The 15,763-nt window shown below is 40.4% G+C and overlaps 1 protein-coding gene across 2 annotated transcripts in view; it reads right to left on the bottom strand.

Moving 5' to 3' along the window:
• atp10a (ATPase phospholipid transporting 10A) overlaps nt 1-12,448 on the bottom strand; it is a 43,427-nt gene extending 30,979 nt beyond the window's left edge. Inside the window, exons 1-9 of one of the 2 annotated variants that reach the window (XM_078259839.1) lie at nt 11,808-12,448; nt 7,559-7,763; nt 6,776-6,861; nt 3,386-3,492; nt 3,148-3,279; nt 2,492-2,622; nt 996-1,248; nt 673-890; nt 397-591 (exon numbers count right to left, since the gene is read on the bottom strand). In XM_078259839.1, coding sequence (XP_078115965.1) covers nt 397-591; nt 673-890; nt 996-1,248; nt 2,492-2,622; nt 3,148-3,279; nt 3,386-3,492; nt 6,776-6,861; nt 7,559-7,763; nt 11,808-12,232 — 1,752 coding nt within the window. In that variant the 5' untranslated portion in view covers nt 12,233-12,448. The remainder of the gene's footprint in view (nt 1-396; nt 592-672; nt 891-995; nt 1,249-2,491; nt 2,623-3,147; nt 3,280-3,385; nt 3,493-6,775; nt 6,862-7,558; nt 7,764-11,807) is intronic. The other variant, XM_078259842.1, reaches the window with a different exon arrangement.
• Nucleotides 12,449-15,763: the final 3,315 nt, after the last annotated feature.

The raw sequence follows: 15,763 nt of genomic DNA, 5'->3' as shown, positions 1-15,763 counted from the left end.
ATTAGTTTTCAGGCATTTTGGTAAACAAAAGTATTGGTAAAATTGAAGATTTGATCTGAGGATGCTCAGTCAAAAGTCAGGGAATTGTCAAAGCTACAACAATCGTCCTATGGGGGACACAAATATCCGTACAACATTTCTTGGCAATCTATCCTGAAGTTATTGAGATATTTCAGCCAGGAAAATAGTGTACAGAATGACTGAAAGATTAGAGGAAAAGCAGGCAGAAGGAGAGGCGAGAGGGTCAAATCAGAACCCGGAACTGTGAACACATGAGCTCAAAATATAGGTCCTGTAACTGACCAAGTCGACTATCTCAGTCATTGCTGAATGGTGAAAGGGATTATTGACCCGAAGAAGGTTCGACTGGATAGATTTGGTTGAGGTGAGTTTTACCTTCTGCCTGGGCTGGTTGGGGGAGGACACCACCACTGTGTTGCAGATGGTGAGAGCGATGAAGAAATCAATGATGTCAGCGAGGTCAGAGGGCAGCTGGGACATGGGCTGGCTGTGGAAGCGCATGAAGTCCATCTGACTGCTGCATTCATTGACTTTGTCTAGGAGCTGAGGGTCAGGGGTGATATCTTTCTCCTGAAGGACAGAGGAGGGTTTATCAGAGGAGAGCACACATCACAGAGTACGAGGGACGACGTGACTGTGAGGCGCACTGACCATGGGGCTGCTGAAGGCCGTGTGCTTGGACAGGATGCTAGCTCGCTTGGCCTCCGCCCTGCTGCCTGTCCTGCGGTGGGACTTGGTGCTCTGGGAGCGCAGCACCACCCGGGCGCTCTGGTGGCTGGTCACACTATCCCGCCTGGGCAGGGTGCCACCATGAGACGTACAGTCTTCCTCCTCAGAATCCATCTCCTGGTACATAGCCAGTCTTCTAGCTGGAAATCATACACAAATCATTAAGAGTGACTTAAAAAGGCAATGGCTGCTAACTGTTTGTTTAAGGGAGTGTTTGTGTGTGAGTGTTTGCTGGCTTGTCTCACCATTGGCATCATGGGAGTACTCCACCCCTGCCACAGTGCAGCGGCGAAACACCATCTTGTTCTCCGTCAACGTGCCCGTCTTGTCAGAGAAGATGTATTGCATCTGGCCGAGATCCTCGGTGATATTCAGAGCTCTGCACTGCAGGTGAGAGTCTGTCTCCTCGTCGTACAGATCCATGTCCTGATGGATGAAGTACACTTGGCAGATCTTGACAATTTCAATCGACACAAAAAGGGAGATAGGTATCAGCACCTAGGAGAGGACAGAGTCTTTGTTAGAAAAGAGATAGAGCTGGTAATCGGTTTTTCCAGCCTGCTTTGTATATACACATGGAAGGACCGTAAAGTAATTACGATAAATGTATCCACATATCAAGTCAGCTGTAACAGCTGGATACTACAAGTTGAGACTATGTGATAACCAGTTAGCAAGCAAGTTAAAACAGTAAGTAAAGCTAAAAGTAATGGATAAATGATTTAGCAGCTAAGAGTAATAGATAAATGTGAGCTAAAAGCCGCGGTTAAAATAACAGATTAACAGATAGTTCGCTAAAAGTAGTGGGCAAAAGGTTCAAATACACAATTAGCTAAAACTTCACAGAAACAGTTGAAAAAGTTAGCTAAAAGTAATGGATAAATGGATGAAATAAATAGTGGTGTCATGAAGGGGTGGCTGAGTTGATCTGACAGGGCTGTCAGGGTGTGTCTAACAAAAAAGTTTGTGAATCACTGTTTTAAACAGCTTTTCTGTTAGCCATCATATCACTCAAGTTCTTAACAATTTAAAAAGTGACATATAAAAAGGATACTGGGTATATGTTTGATTGTTTAAAAAACATTGGTTTAATCCCAAGTGAGACATTTCCGAGGAACACTTCTGGAAAGTAGTTCTGGACAAATGAGTCATAGCTTTTGGGAAGGCAGTTCAGCCTGCACATTCTCCATGTGCCTGGACGCCAACAGAGTCATGCGTTTATTTGAAAGGGTATCAAGCAAAACGTCTAGCAACGCTGGTAGTTCTTTAACCTCAAACAGTAACTGTTTGTTTGTACAGTGAAACATAACTTGCTATCTCCACTGAGTTTCTTCATTTATTTTAAAAGTTACCCAATATCAGGGGAACTAGCTGCAGTATCTGACACAGGACAGGGTGACATTTTCACTGACATTTCTACATGCAAGCAGAAAAAGAGAAAAAAGAAAAACAGGTCAAATCAATCAATAGGTGTCAGGTGGCACTTCTTCTTGTACTAAAAAGATTATTGTTGCAGTATGAAGCAAGTACTTCCTCACTGCTTTTCCAGATTAAATGTGATGATAGAGATCTAGAGGTTACACACCCCCGGGTGCTGAAATAACTACTGCCGATGCTTTGATTTACAGCAATGCTTGTGTACAGTCAGTGGGATAAAACATTTTAACCCTAATGCTACTATGTGTCTTGTTTATGTCTGTATCTGTGCCTTTGTTTCTTTAGGCTTCTCTCTGGTTCGTACCTGAAAGACGATGATCATGGTGAGGAAGAGATAAATGGCTGACATGATGGGTGATAAGTCTGTCCCCTCTGGACTAAGAACGTCAAACACAGGTCTCTTATCACCGTACTGAAACATCCACAGCCCATGACCTGGAACAGCAACACCACAAGGTCAAGTCATACAAACACTTGAATGAGAAGATAGAAATAAAAAGCACAGCAGATTTTCTTTTTTTGTCTTTTGTTGTAAGAAATATTTGTTTTCCTTCTTTGTATTTGTGAGCTACCTAGATGTTAAACCTGAAATGTGTCATGTTGTGTAATATAATGTTATGTAATTTTGTTTAGATCATTTTATACTTGGGTTTTTCTGATTGTTTCCTTGTTATTTAGTGTTATACTTGTTGAGTTTGTTAGGTTTACTTTCTTTTCCTGTATGTGCCGTGAAATGTTTAAATATTTTCCGATTTAATATTGTCCGATTTAATGTTGTTTCGGACCCCAGGAAGACTAGCTGGTCTTCTAGGCGTCAGCTAATGGGGAATCCTTATAGTAAACTTAACTTCTGAAATAAATGTAAAGAAATCAAGGTTTTAAAATCAAATTTCTCAACAGAGCCATAAGGTTTTTAGAAGTTGTAAACCATTGTTTACATAACTCTGAACTATTACGCACCAACAGCAGCAAACAGGCACATGACCAGCAGGATGATGACACACCAGAACACATGTACATTCATCTGTCTCTCCAGTTTACTGCGCTTGTAGCGCGGGCCGTTATTGTTTAGCATGGCTTTGGTCTCGTGACCTGTGAAGACACACAGTGTGTTAACAGCACACTAACAACAGCAGGTCAGAGGTGAAATATGGAGTGTGACAGCGAGCCTACAACACGGTTATTTCGGGGGGCTAACCTGCGTAAATGACTATTCCCACAGCCTCTTCTGTGTTGCGGATGGTGCAGCCTCTCAGCAGCAGGTTTTCTTTGTAAAGTGCATCCCTTCGGCCACTTCGATGGATTCTGTCAGGTTAGAAGATGCATAAAAATGACTTAAGTGCTGGTCTAAAAATGTTATCAAACAAGGGCAATATGATCTTTGCTATGTCTTTATACTCAGGTGTAAAAAATACTGCTGCTGGGAGAAATAGAGTGCCAAAGCCCCCAAGACAACATCAGTTTATTCTGCTGAGCACCTCAATTGATCATGCTCTAAAGCATAGTGGTCTTTCCTCGCCAGGAGCCCTTATCTCAGCACAAATTCACTCTGATACAGAAGCACTGGCCGCGCTACCGCTCCACAGAAACCCCTCGGGCTTAGAATCAATCAGGCAATTCACTGCTTCATGGCTGACCCTTGGGCCTCACTTCAGACTGTTAAATGTAAAGCTTGTCGGGCTCATCGCGAGTGTCGTGTCGTACATAGACTGAATTCAGCTCTTAGCCAGCCCGCCAAGGAAGTTCAAACCTCTCTTAGAAAAGAGTTTTAAACTAAAAGTGAGATGTATATGCTGAGCTGTGTCAAATGAGGGGCAAATGCATCGGTTGTGGGGGAGAGCTGAGCTTTTAATGTCAGCCTTAATCCTATTACTAAATCGAGGATTACAAGTGTGTTAGTTTAAAACAGCCCCACAACCTTTAGCTGGAAGCAGTGCTTAATCATCTCTGTTGTAGCTTCTTTCAAAGTCACACAACAGTCAGCATGTTGTACTAAAAGTTCATCCTTTGGCCTCTGACAGCAGGCCGGCGGACACGTCACCACCGTTATAGATTAATCACTGTGCCTGAGCTCCAAGGCGCCGTAGTTTACACACAGCGCATCTCAGTTCATAGCTCACACTGTTCAAGAAATTGATAACACTCAGAGACACAGAGTGCTTTCTCTCCCACAAAGGAAGTGAGATTAGACTTGGTGCCATTATCCGTAATGTAATAAAACACTGCTGACACAACTGCCCCCCCCCCCCCCTCCTGCCACTGTGCTCCGTGCTCCGCTGTAGCCTGGCAACGGAATACCTGCAGCATCTGGTCTCCTTCTGAGCAAAGAATAAATGTCATATTAATGTAAGTGCGGGTCAGCCCGGCCGTTTTACTGTAAGCCCAGAGGATGTTTCTCATCTCCCAGTGAAGAGAGACAATGAAAAGGCCAAGTAGATACACCTGGCATTATTCCAGGTCTCTGAAAACTCTAACAATAGCAGGGAGCGAACACGCTGCATCCCACTGATAACATGGCCATGAATAGTTCAAATGCACTTATTTGCTTTCTTTCTGAAGATTAAATGAGAAGATCGATACCACTCTTATGTCTGTAGGATAAATATGAAGCTACAGCCAGAAGCCGGTTAGCTTAGCATAGAGACTGAAAACAGAGGGAAACCACTAGCTCTGTAAGAAGGTAACTGATTAACACGTTTTACCTCATTGGTTTGAATTAAAGCGTAAAATGTGACGTGGTGTGTGCTGTTATGTGGGGTTTTGTCCTGAATTATTTCTTGGCTGGGCGCAGTGACTTTGTGGAGTCCTGTTGTCACCATGAAGTTGCCTGGCAACCATTCGGAAACTGCAAATAATTGACAAAGTGAAAACCTTTTATGTCAACATGAAAACTTTTAAATGCGGCAATCACATTAAAAGACAATCACATTACACTGCATGGATAACCCAATTTCCACTGCGTTACTGTAGATGTATTAGTGCCAACTCATGCCAAGTGGCATCCAAGTTTTGGAAGGGAAGGTTCCCTTGGCCCCCACATCATCACATCCCCTTCACCATACCTAGAGATTGGCATGGTTTTATTTCAGTTAGTCTAACAGCTGTTTGATTTGCATTGAGAGATGATTTTATGGAAAGTACCCCATGCCAATCTCTAGGTATGGTGAAGGGTATGTGATAATGGGGGGGTATGGTGAAGGGTATGTGATGATGTGGGGGTATGGTGAAGGGTATGTGATGATGTGGGGGTATGGTGAAGGGTATGTGATGATGTGGGGGTATGGTGAAGGGTATGTGATGATGTGGTGGGGGTATGGTGAAGGGTATGTGATGATATGGGGGCCTAGGGACCTTTATCAGGATCCATAGTATCCTGGATCCATGAAATAACTGTCCTTTCAAAATAAAAATCTGCCTGCCTCTATGGGAATCTAACATAGGGGTGTACTGACTTATGCCCCCTGTATTTTAAGGAAGAACATTTATTTATTTACGATACATTATTCATTCACAAAGAAAACTGGTGTCCTTAAAGGTTGGATTGTTCCTCATTTTTTTAATTAAGATCACTTTCCAAAAAGATGATTTTTTTCTTCCTCTTTTTAGTCAACTTTAGCATGGGTGTCCTAATTTTTTCACATGACTGTATGTTAGCCCTGTCTCTGTGTAACATACCGTTTTTCCTGCGTGTGTCTACGACGTGTAACGTTAGACAGGCTTGTTTTCAGACATGACGAAGTTCCACAGACGAGATTAACAACTACAGGCTGCGTAGTACTCCTCTTGGCAAGTAAACTGATATTGAAGTGTAACATCAAAGCTAGTTGACCAGTATGAAACACTACATGTGGATGAACAGATGTCACTAGTAACATACTGGTCAGTACAACAGCCACAAAGCTATACAGCAATTAGCTTAAATGTGCATAATAAAAGGAAAGGGATAAAGTACCACAACAGGATGGGCTGAATCAAGCTTTTCCTCCTTTCCCCATCTCTGTCAATATCTCCACTACATCTTGAAGAAAAACATATCCTTGAGTATTTCTACTGCAAACACACACAAAAGGAAGTAAGGTGTAACACAGGAACTCAGCTGAGAGAAGGGGGGCAAGTTGTTGTTGCTTAATACGCAAGCTGGGCTAGCTCTCACAGAGGTCTAGCAACTACAGCTTCAGTAATCCGGTTGCAAAGAGCAGCTGATTCTTCCGTTTATTCTGGTCACAAGTAAACACATACATCTTCAAATTTGCATGGTCAAATTGGCAAAACCCTGCAACCACATCCCAGGAAAACAAAATGTCATCTTGACTTGGAAAAACTGTTCAAGTCATAATTATAAGTTGGAAACTCCTGGCTTGTCAACAAACCGCAGTTTCACATTATTTCCATTTTGGAGCTAAACATCACTCAAAATGTCACTGCATCATTTTACAGTGAAATGAAAAACTTGAAACCTTGAATGGGAGTTGACAAATAAAGTTGAGCATCGTCGGTTTAAAACAGTGGTTTTAAAAAGTTGCAGCCACATGATGGGCAGCCATCAGTCCCACCGTGTACAGAGCTGACTAAACAAGAGAATACTCACATGTAGCCTCGGAATCTGTTCAGGTCGTTGTTGGGCTTTTCACATTCAATTATGCCGTTGTACTTTAGGGGGTCAAAATCACAATCCTGCAAACAGACAACAAACCGATTATTCAGGCCGGGGCTGGAGTTCCATATGGAGTGACACCTATAGTGTATTTTAACATTTTCATTTGATCTGAGGTGCAGTCAATGAGAGATGCTTGTTTTTCATTGCTTCATGTTTCATATTTGCATTTGATAAATTATTGAATGATTTGTTAATTATCAACATTACCATTCTACTACCTATGAGAAACTATTTTCACCAGAAGTAGAAAAAAAACTTTTAGCACACAACTTAAAAAATGTAAAAATCATCATCAGCATCAGTGAGCCAATAAGCACGCAGCATGCTTCTACCAAGATCTAATGTCTGTGATTGGCTGTTTAACATTAGACGTCGTAAAGACAGGCAGGACAAACTCTACGTTACACAGAGACGGGGGGTCACGTAGTCGGAGCTGAAAATAAATAAAAAGATTTGTGCCATAATGTGTAATGTTGTCATTTATTTTTGTTTAATAAAACTGGTATCGAAATAAGTATTGTTTAGGAACCAGTATCTAAGTCACGGTATTGGTACTGGTATCGAACATTTTTTACCGATACCCAGCCCTAGTGATATCAGTAAATATTGTATTGTTGTCCTAATATAATCGAATCGTATCGTCATAAAATGTGAGATTTACCGCTCTAATCAGGACAAGATGGAGAGAAAACGTTAAAGGAGCGGCCGCCTCACCAAGTCAAAGAAGCTGCGGACGACCTGCCTCTGCTTGAGGTTGGTCTCTCCATCCAGCGTGGCGGTCTCGATGTGGCACAGGCGGTCGGGGTCACTGGAGCTCAGCAGCAGAACGTCGGCGGGGAGGATCTCGTTACATCGCAGCCTGATGAAGTCTCCCACCCGCACCTCCTTCCAGTACCTCTCCACATAGCGTCTCTCCGCTCTGCCAGAACAATAAGAGGACAAAACGGCTGGTAGAAGCTGCAGGGTGAAAGATGTGGAGCTATTGTTTTTATAATTGGTGTTTCTATAAACAGAAACTGCAGCTCGACTTCCATAAATCGGTACGGGACTGAAACTATGTTACGCATGAAAGAGGACCGCCTGTTTGTTGATATCCAATTTCCTCGTCAACTTCCTCTTCAGTACGTCCATCAAAAGACAAAAATGTCCAAAATGTAGTTTAGCAGGGACATAGCACTGTATCTCCATTGCATTACATAGCGATTTAGGATGTAGGTAGATGGGATGAGACTTTTCAGGGGGTTAATCAAACTAAGGAGGAACAAATTCCACTTTGTATGACATTGTCCTTGTCACAACAACACTGTTTCAAAATAAATCTCACAAGGGTTTTCTAGTCTCAGTCCACATCAACACAATCAAACAATCAATGAGTTTGCAGTGTCACGCTGGGAAACTGTAAATGATTGAGGAACTTGCTGCACTCGCAACTATTAATGTGAAAATCATCTATAAATGGGTAAAACTTCACTAATGGTAACCAGGGTTCATTTCTGAACAATGTGTTATTTCTGGTTGCAAATATGCTAAATAATGCACCCAGCCAAGCTACAAACAACAGTCAGGAAGTGAAAGGAAAAAACACTCATGTTACTTATTCATAACAACCCATACCCACCCCTTTGACATTAATGACTCATATCCAAGTATATCAAACGTTCCCTCCCTTGAATTTTGTCACTGAAATGCACGTGGTGTCAGCATGAAAATCAGACTATACCCATGCACTTTATATTCGACTGGACAAACCCAGGGTGAACAGAATCTAAAAGGACAATGGCAAACTGAAAACTTATGTTAGTCATATTTTTAGAGCTGCAAAGATGAATCAATTGAAATTAATCATTAACTATTTTGATAATCGATTAATCGGTTTGAGTCGTTTCTTATAACAAAAAAAAGTCAAAGTTCTCTTGAAGCGTCCCAAATGTGAACTTGTTCTCGTTTCTTCTCTCCTCTGTGACAGTAAACTGAATATCTTTGAGTTGTGGACAAAACAAGACCACGAAAATAATCGTTGGTTGCAGCCCTAAATATTCCCTCTTATTCCTATTTTTTGTATTGCCTGAAAACTCATCAATAGCCTGAGGTGAGATGGAATAGACTTAGGCCACAGTTAGAGCACAGAATTGTTCAATAAGTGACCCAGTTTTGTAAAGTAAAAGTTATGTCAGTGCAGTGTGCGAGGTATACTAACTGATGTACCAACGCTGGCTGATCAGTCAACTAGTTCCTGAAGTGGTTCATTAAATAAATGACTTCATGCTACAGTAAAATACACTTATTTTGAGACTGGGTTTAGTCAAAGTTTCCAAGCAGTGTAGATCTACAAATAAGCAGGAAATCGATCTGAAACTACAAAACCACCAGATACTCCCCTGCTCCAGCTTCTTCAGGATTTTGCTGCGTTTCTTTGTCATATCGGATAGTAAAATTAATATCTTTTGGGTTTTGGGCAGTTGGTCACATAACAAAAGCAATTTGAAAACATTTTTGGGACATTGTGACCTTCCATAGAGCAAGAATGATCAATTCATTGAGAAAATAACCTGCAGATGAATCGATAATGATAATAATTGTTAGTTGTAGCTCTGTTAAGTTTCTACTTTTCGGCTAAGCACAACACATGCTGTCTGGAGAAAGAAACAAAAACACTTAGAGATATTGAGGGTTGCCACAAATAATAAACAACAACTAAAACACATTTCAAAACATGAAGATGTCGCCACATGGGTGAACTTACATTTTAAATGCGTGATTCTAATGAGCATGTGGTTTTTGTTATCTTTGACTTCACATCTTATTAAATGTACATACTGCACTGTAACCATAACATACCAAGATGTATATCTATGAATACTATGCCTGTTGGAAAAACCCCTGAGCGCTCTTCTTACTGGTGATCTTTGTTTAAAAAAAGGTCACAGCTACTGCTAACGCTTTCAACTTAAAGCAAGTGTTTTTCTACATTTACATTAAAACCCACTACAGATATTCTCGAAAACCAACACAGAAAGTGGAACGAGGACAGTCTGTCAGATGGAAATTGATTGAATCTGCGGTCTACTGGCCGTCCTTCAATGCTGCTTAAATGTGAAATTTATCTTCCATTCTGTGTGCATGACTCCAAAATAACTAGAGTAAATAGAGCAGAGAAAATATGGCCCATGCACTTCAATAATTAATTCTCCAGTTACGGAAGAATGTATCAGCTTAGATAGACAACAGCAAGTTAAGTTACAGAGACGTTTCTGGACAGCACCAGCTGATGTTGTTAGCACTCTTTAAAGCAAATTAAGAGCAAACCATTTACATTCCAGAAAACTCAGTTTATTGGTGCAAACGCGTGATTTGACTGGGCATGTCTGCATCTTTGTGATCTGGATCTAGGAGGATTCCTTGGAAGAAAATAATTCATTAAAAAAAGGGAGGAGACATTTACCAGTACATGGTTGTTTTCTACTGACAGACTTTGTAAATATTTGCCATTTTAGATAAAAATGGAATATTCCATTAGGGCTGCAACTAATGATTATTTTCATTGTCAATTATGGTATCGTTTTGGTGGAACGTCCACATGTTCCACCAAAACAAGTTCCTTCCTGAGACTATTCAGCAGAGGCACAGTGGCACTTAGCACCGCCCAAGACGATTGTGATTGGTTTAAAGAAATGCCAATAAACCAGAACACGTTTTTCTCCCATCCCAGAATGCTGTGTGGACTTGACAGACCCTCCTCTGCAGCGCTGTGTTGGAAGGTCTGGCAATGCGAGACTATTTCTCAATTAATCCAATAGTTGGTCTATAAAATTTCAGAAAATGGTGAAAAATGTTGATCAGTGTTTCCCAAAGTCCAAGATAAACGTCCTCAAATGTCTTGTTTAGTCCACAACTCAGATATTCAGTTTACTGGCACAGAGGAGAGAAGAAACTAAGAAATGTTCATATTTAACAAGCTGACAGAGAACTTTTTGATTAAAAAAATGAATCGATTATCAAAACGGTTGGCGATTCATTTAACAGTTGAACCTTATTGATTCATATTTGCAGCTCTATATCCCATATCATAAAGACAACCTCATTCTGCGTTTCCACATGAAAAGTGTCTCTGTGAAGAAATGCATTAGGAAAACCATTCACACACGGTTCATTACCTGCAGATAAAACTCCTCCAGAGAAAGAAAGCAATAGGTAGTTTGAGTGACTGTGTATTTTACCTTGAGAAGAATAAAATGATAGTGCCATGTAGGTTTAGTCAAGTCAGCGGTTGCTAGGTTGAGAAAGGGGATGTTTTGCACTCTAACGCCACAGCGCAAGAAAATTCAATTATGTCCAACCTTGACAGAGCTGCTTTGGGTCAAGACTTAGCTAAAACTGTGGAACCACTAAACACAGAGCCTTTTGATTACCATGAATTATGCTCTGTACATGGACGACAGTGCTGCTTTTCATTAGCAAAATACACTCGCGCAGGCTCGGGGGTATAGTTAGTAGTAGAGAAAGCTTGGGAGAGAAACAGGTTGTCAGGTAACATACTGTCTCATAATTAATAATAATGACAGCACTAAGGCAACATCTGTATAATCAGAAAAAACTTTTTTCCACACCTCTCTGACAGATAGGTGGGCAGCAAACTGGAGGTTTTCTGGACTTTTGGATTTCACATGTTATATATTATCCTTATGTGTTAAGCCAGGTTTCACTCTTAGGCCAGAAATGTTATTTTTTCCCCATCCTGGACCCACACAAATGATGAATATGTGACAGAGCCTGACATCTGGGTTCAAGCAGGCCAGTTTGCATCATATGGCAAGAGAGTGAAGAACATGTGAGCAATCTGCCTTCCACAGCTGATGTGAATGTGTGTAAGATGCATTGGGGGAGGACAGTTTGTACTAAACACACAAGGTTTCAGCAACAGCTGGACACTGCTGGCTGTTGCTAGTATTTAGGCCCCGCTTACCTGCTGTAGACCAGACAATCCATGTGATTGATTTCTTGATCCGACCTGTGTCTTCTGTAGTCCTCCCATAAGTCTTTGATGGCAGTGACAGACAAAATGAAAACTACAGGAGCCAGAGCAAGTTCTGGCTGAAAGGCATTGACAACTGGAACGAAATTCAGCAAAGCGATGAAAACAAAGTAAACATTGGCAAATCTATGGAACTGTTCAAAAAGATTCTTTGGCAGGAAAGACAGCACAGTGTATTTGGTCGTCTTAATCTTGTTGTTTGCATAATTTCGGTTTGGGTTTTCCTCCCCTTTGGCGTTGTCATACAGTATGTTTGCGTGGACTGTCCTGGTTTTGTTCTCCTTTGGTTTCTTCTTTCTTTGCCTTTTGACTTTGGAAGCTTTGGCCATCCCGGGGTCTTCGCCCTCCCGCGCCATAGCCAGTCCCTGCTTGAAACTTTCCCACAGTTGTGGTTTTCGTGTCCTCTCATACAAAATAACACAAAGTGCTAGCTATGTTATCATTCTTTTACCGTGTGAAGAATGTTGTCGTCAGTCTTTCCGTTTATTCACACAAACAGCTCCTTTTCATCCATGTCGACTCCTCTTTTCGAGAGTCAGAGAAAAACTTTTGCTTGTTTGGCTTCTCCTTTTTTCCCCCAATTGCTGGGAAGGATGCTGAGATAGTAGGGAGGGATAACTTCGGCTTCCCACAGCTCACCAGTTGATTTCTAAATCATGTGGATAGGCCTCCGCTACTGGTTGCGTGCTGGTGTTGTGTGTGTAGATCCGCGCATGCGCGCAGGCTGAGCACAAACAGGACGCTCGTCAGCGGTCAGGGGTCGCACTCTTGTGGAAATCTGAACCGCAGGCCCCTCCTCGATCCAACCTGGGTTTTTTGTGTCTCCAAGTGCCACGCGGTATTATTGGAGTTTACACGGGCTCACAGGAAGCAGCCAAATACAGAAAGTATAACAAGGGTGTAAGTTTGTACAAGTAAAACAGTTTGATGAGAGAGAAAAAAATAACTAATAAAAAGGGTAATTCATTTTTGTATTTGTGTTGCTTATACATCTGTGATGGAGAATCTCTAATTTAGAATTAGAAAAGTATTACTATTCTACTAATATTAATAATATTAACAATAATAATAATGTAAGAAATATAGGAAAATAAACCCATTACGATAACACAATTCTATAAAAAAATAGTGTGTTATATTTCCCTTACTTTAGATGAATTTTATGTTCACTATACTGCAGTATAGAGCCAGTCCTATACTGCGCTGTGATTTGACTTGCGTCTTCGGGGTAAGCGAAGGGTCAATTGACAATTGATTATTCTTTTTGCTAGCCCACTAGCATCATTTTAACTAACTAAGAGCTAAACAACTTCTAAACACAAAATGCATCTCTTTTGCTGATTCTGTGAGCCTCCTCAGACTCATTAATCAATAAAACCTGAAATAACCCCCTTCAACAAAGAGACAAAGTTAGCACCTAAGTTAGCTGGTGAAGAAAGTCAAACTGCCTTGTAGCTTGCTAAAGACACACATTTCACTAAAGAGCTACAAGAAGAAAAGGTGAGTATTGAACTAACATCCGTCAGGTTGCCAGAAGCATAACTCCAAATGAATGCTAATGTTGCTCCGTGTCTGCTACATGTGAAAGTAGCCAACCGTTTGTTAACAATTAAATCTGTGGTACTGGTGGCTGTGTATCTGTCAGTTTGTTTTGTTTGTTTGGATGTTTTTCCGCCACCTAGTGGCCAAAGATTGATGACTGCACCTTTAAGTCACAGAGGCGCTCTCTGACGTAGGCTATGATACCCCAATCCACTTCTGTATTTGATTCTTTATCCTCCTGTCTTTTTGACACGCTATTATGTACTTTTGTATAAAAACAATCATGCCACCTTTTACACCGTTTTACAAATTTATTCAAGCATGACAATGTGGTGGTATCCATATTATTTACAACTTTAGCCCTCTAAAAGTAAAATAGTGCTGTTCTTTCTTTCCAACAGTCAGCAACTATTATTATAAAGTATACAATATAATAGTCTGCCATTTCTCTAATGATATAGGGTAATATGTATATTAAATGATCATCGAGTAGCGTATATATATATATATATATATATATATATATATATATATATATATATATATATATATATATAACCCAGGTCATATCATGATTATGTTTATATTATATAATATATATATATATTATATAATATAAACATAATTATGATATGAATATGAAATATTAAACAGACACCATGCTGTGCCTTTTTTAGATTCTACCACTAGGAGTCACCAAAGTCAGAACATCCTCAGGGGCTTTAAAGTTTATTGCATGGACTTAAAAAGCACTAATTTGAGACAATGACCCATTGAACCCTTACAAATAAATTCCCAGCAAAACTGGGCGTACACGATAATTCTGTGGGAAGACATTCCAAAATGAAATCATTGACCAGTGAGCCCTGTATTACACTGAATGAACATATGACTCAAAGCTCTGACGTTGTAGTTCCTCCAGAGACTGACCGGCCACTTAGCCAGCAGGTTCCCCAGAGGAGATTAATCAAAGGCCAGTCTACAGCAATTTGCCACAGGGACATCCAGCTGTTGAGCTACAAACTAATGGCTGATTGTAATTACACTGTGGCATCTTGACTTGGAGAACAATTCAATTTCCCCGTGATGAATGACCAAATAGCTGGACTCAAAAAGCCAGCTATTGCACTAAGCAACAAAACTAAATCAGCTTTCAACTGAAAATAAAATCATCCCATACCTTTGTTCCTTTTTGGAAAATAAGGCTTTGTGTATCATAGGGTCAAACATAACAGAATCTACTTACTGTACATGTAGTCATTATCTGGTCTTACGATAGTGGCAGCTGGGAAAAAATGATTTTTTATAAGAAGTTTTGGCTCTGGTTTCTACCACAAAATGCAAATTAAGGGTGTTTTATTTTCTTTCTTTTCTCTGCACATACCCTTTTATTGTGTAACAAGACACAGCTTTATTATATGAATATTAAAAACTCTCTTTGCGTCTCCATGACGACAGGAGATGGAGTGATGAGGTGCTGACACTCTTCCATTGCAGTTTTAATAGTCACTCTCCGCCTGTGTTCACTTTGATTTCATCCTGGTGTCCTTCAATGTAACATAAAAATGACATCAGTAGGACATGGGCTCTCCCAGAGTGAACTGACATGCTGCCCTTGGAGAGAAACTCACAGTTCATGGTAGTACTGTATATCATGGATCATGCTTCATTCATTTACTCACCGTTTTATGGAGGAAATAGAGCGAGCATTTTCTACATAAGTTTAGGGAGTATGGTGATACAAAATCCAGAAAATAATAAAGTTGATCATAATAATAAATTCTTTCAGAAAGAACAGCTCTAAACTATGTATAAGAAATACACTTTCTTAATATTACTTTCTTTATTGTTTAAAATAGGGGCCGATCACCGAGACTTACAAATAAAGAATACAGAATATGTGTACATAACACAATCTCAGAGGTGAAAATGATCAAATAAATAATTTTATGCTTTTAACACAAGACTGGGTACAGTCTTATTAAAACAAACCAGCCAAAAGGGGACGAATTACTTAGGTCCTTAAGTAGTATTTGACCTTTGTAGCAGGTTGAGGTGGAACTAGTTTTAACTATACTTTATATAAAGTTTGGTAGTTTGGTGGTTCCTAGTCTATATCCATAACATTCCACTTTCATTTCGGTCCAATGTCCGTCCCCTTCCTCTGTCTCTGTGTTGGCGTTCTAACCTCTGGTGGATTTGTGAGGACTATGGTTAACTGCTCCTCAGATCTCTGCAGGGTAAATCCAGACAGCTAGCTAGACTATCTGTCCAATCGGAGTTTTCTGTTGCACGACTAAAACTACTTTTGAACGTACACATGTTCCACCAAAACAAGTTCCTTC

This window comes from Sander vitreus, chromosome 9 (assembly GCF_031162955.1).
Source record: "Sander vitreus isolate 19-12246 chromosome 9, sanVit1, whole genome shotgun sequence".
NCBI classification, from domain to species: domain Eukaryota; kingdom Metazoa; phylum Chordata; class Actinopteri; order Perciformes; family Percidae; genus Sander; species Sander vitreus.
Note: the sequence above shows the minus strand (reverse complement) of the source record. Positions and strands in the feature narration are given on the sequence as shown.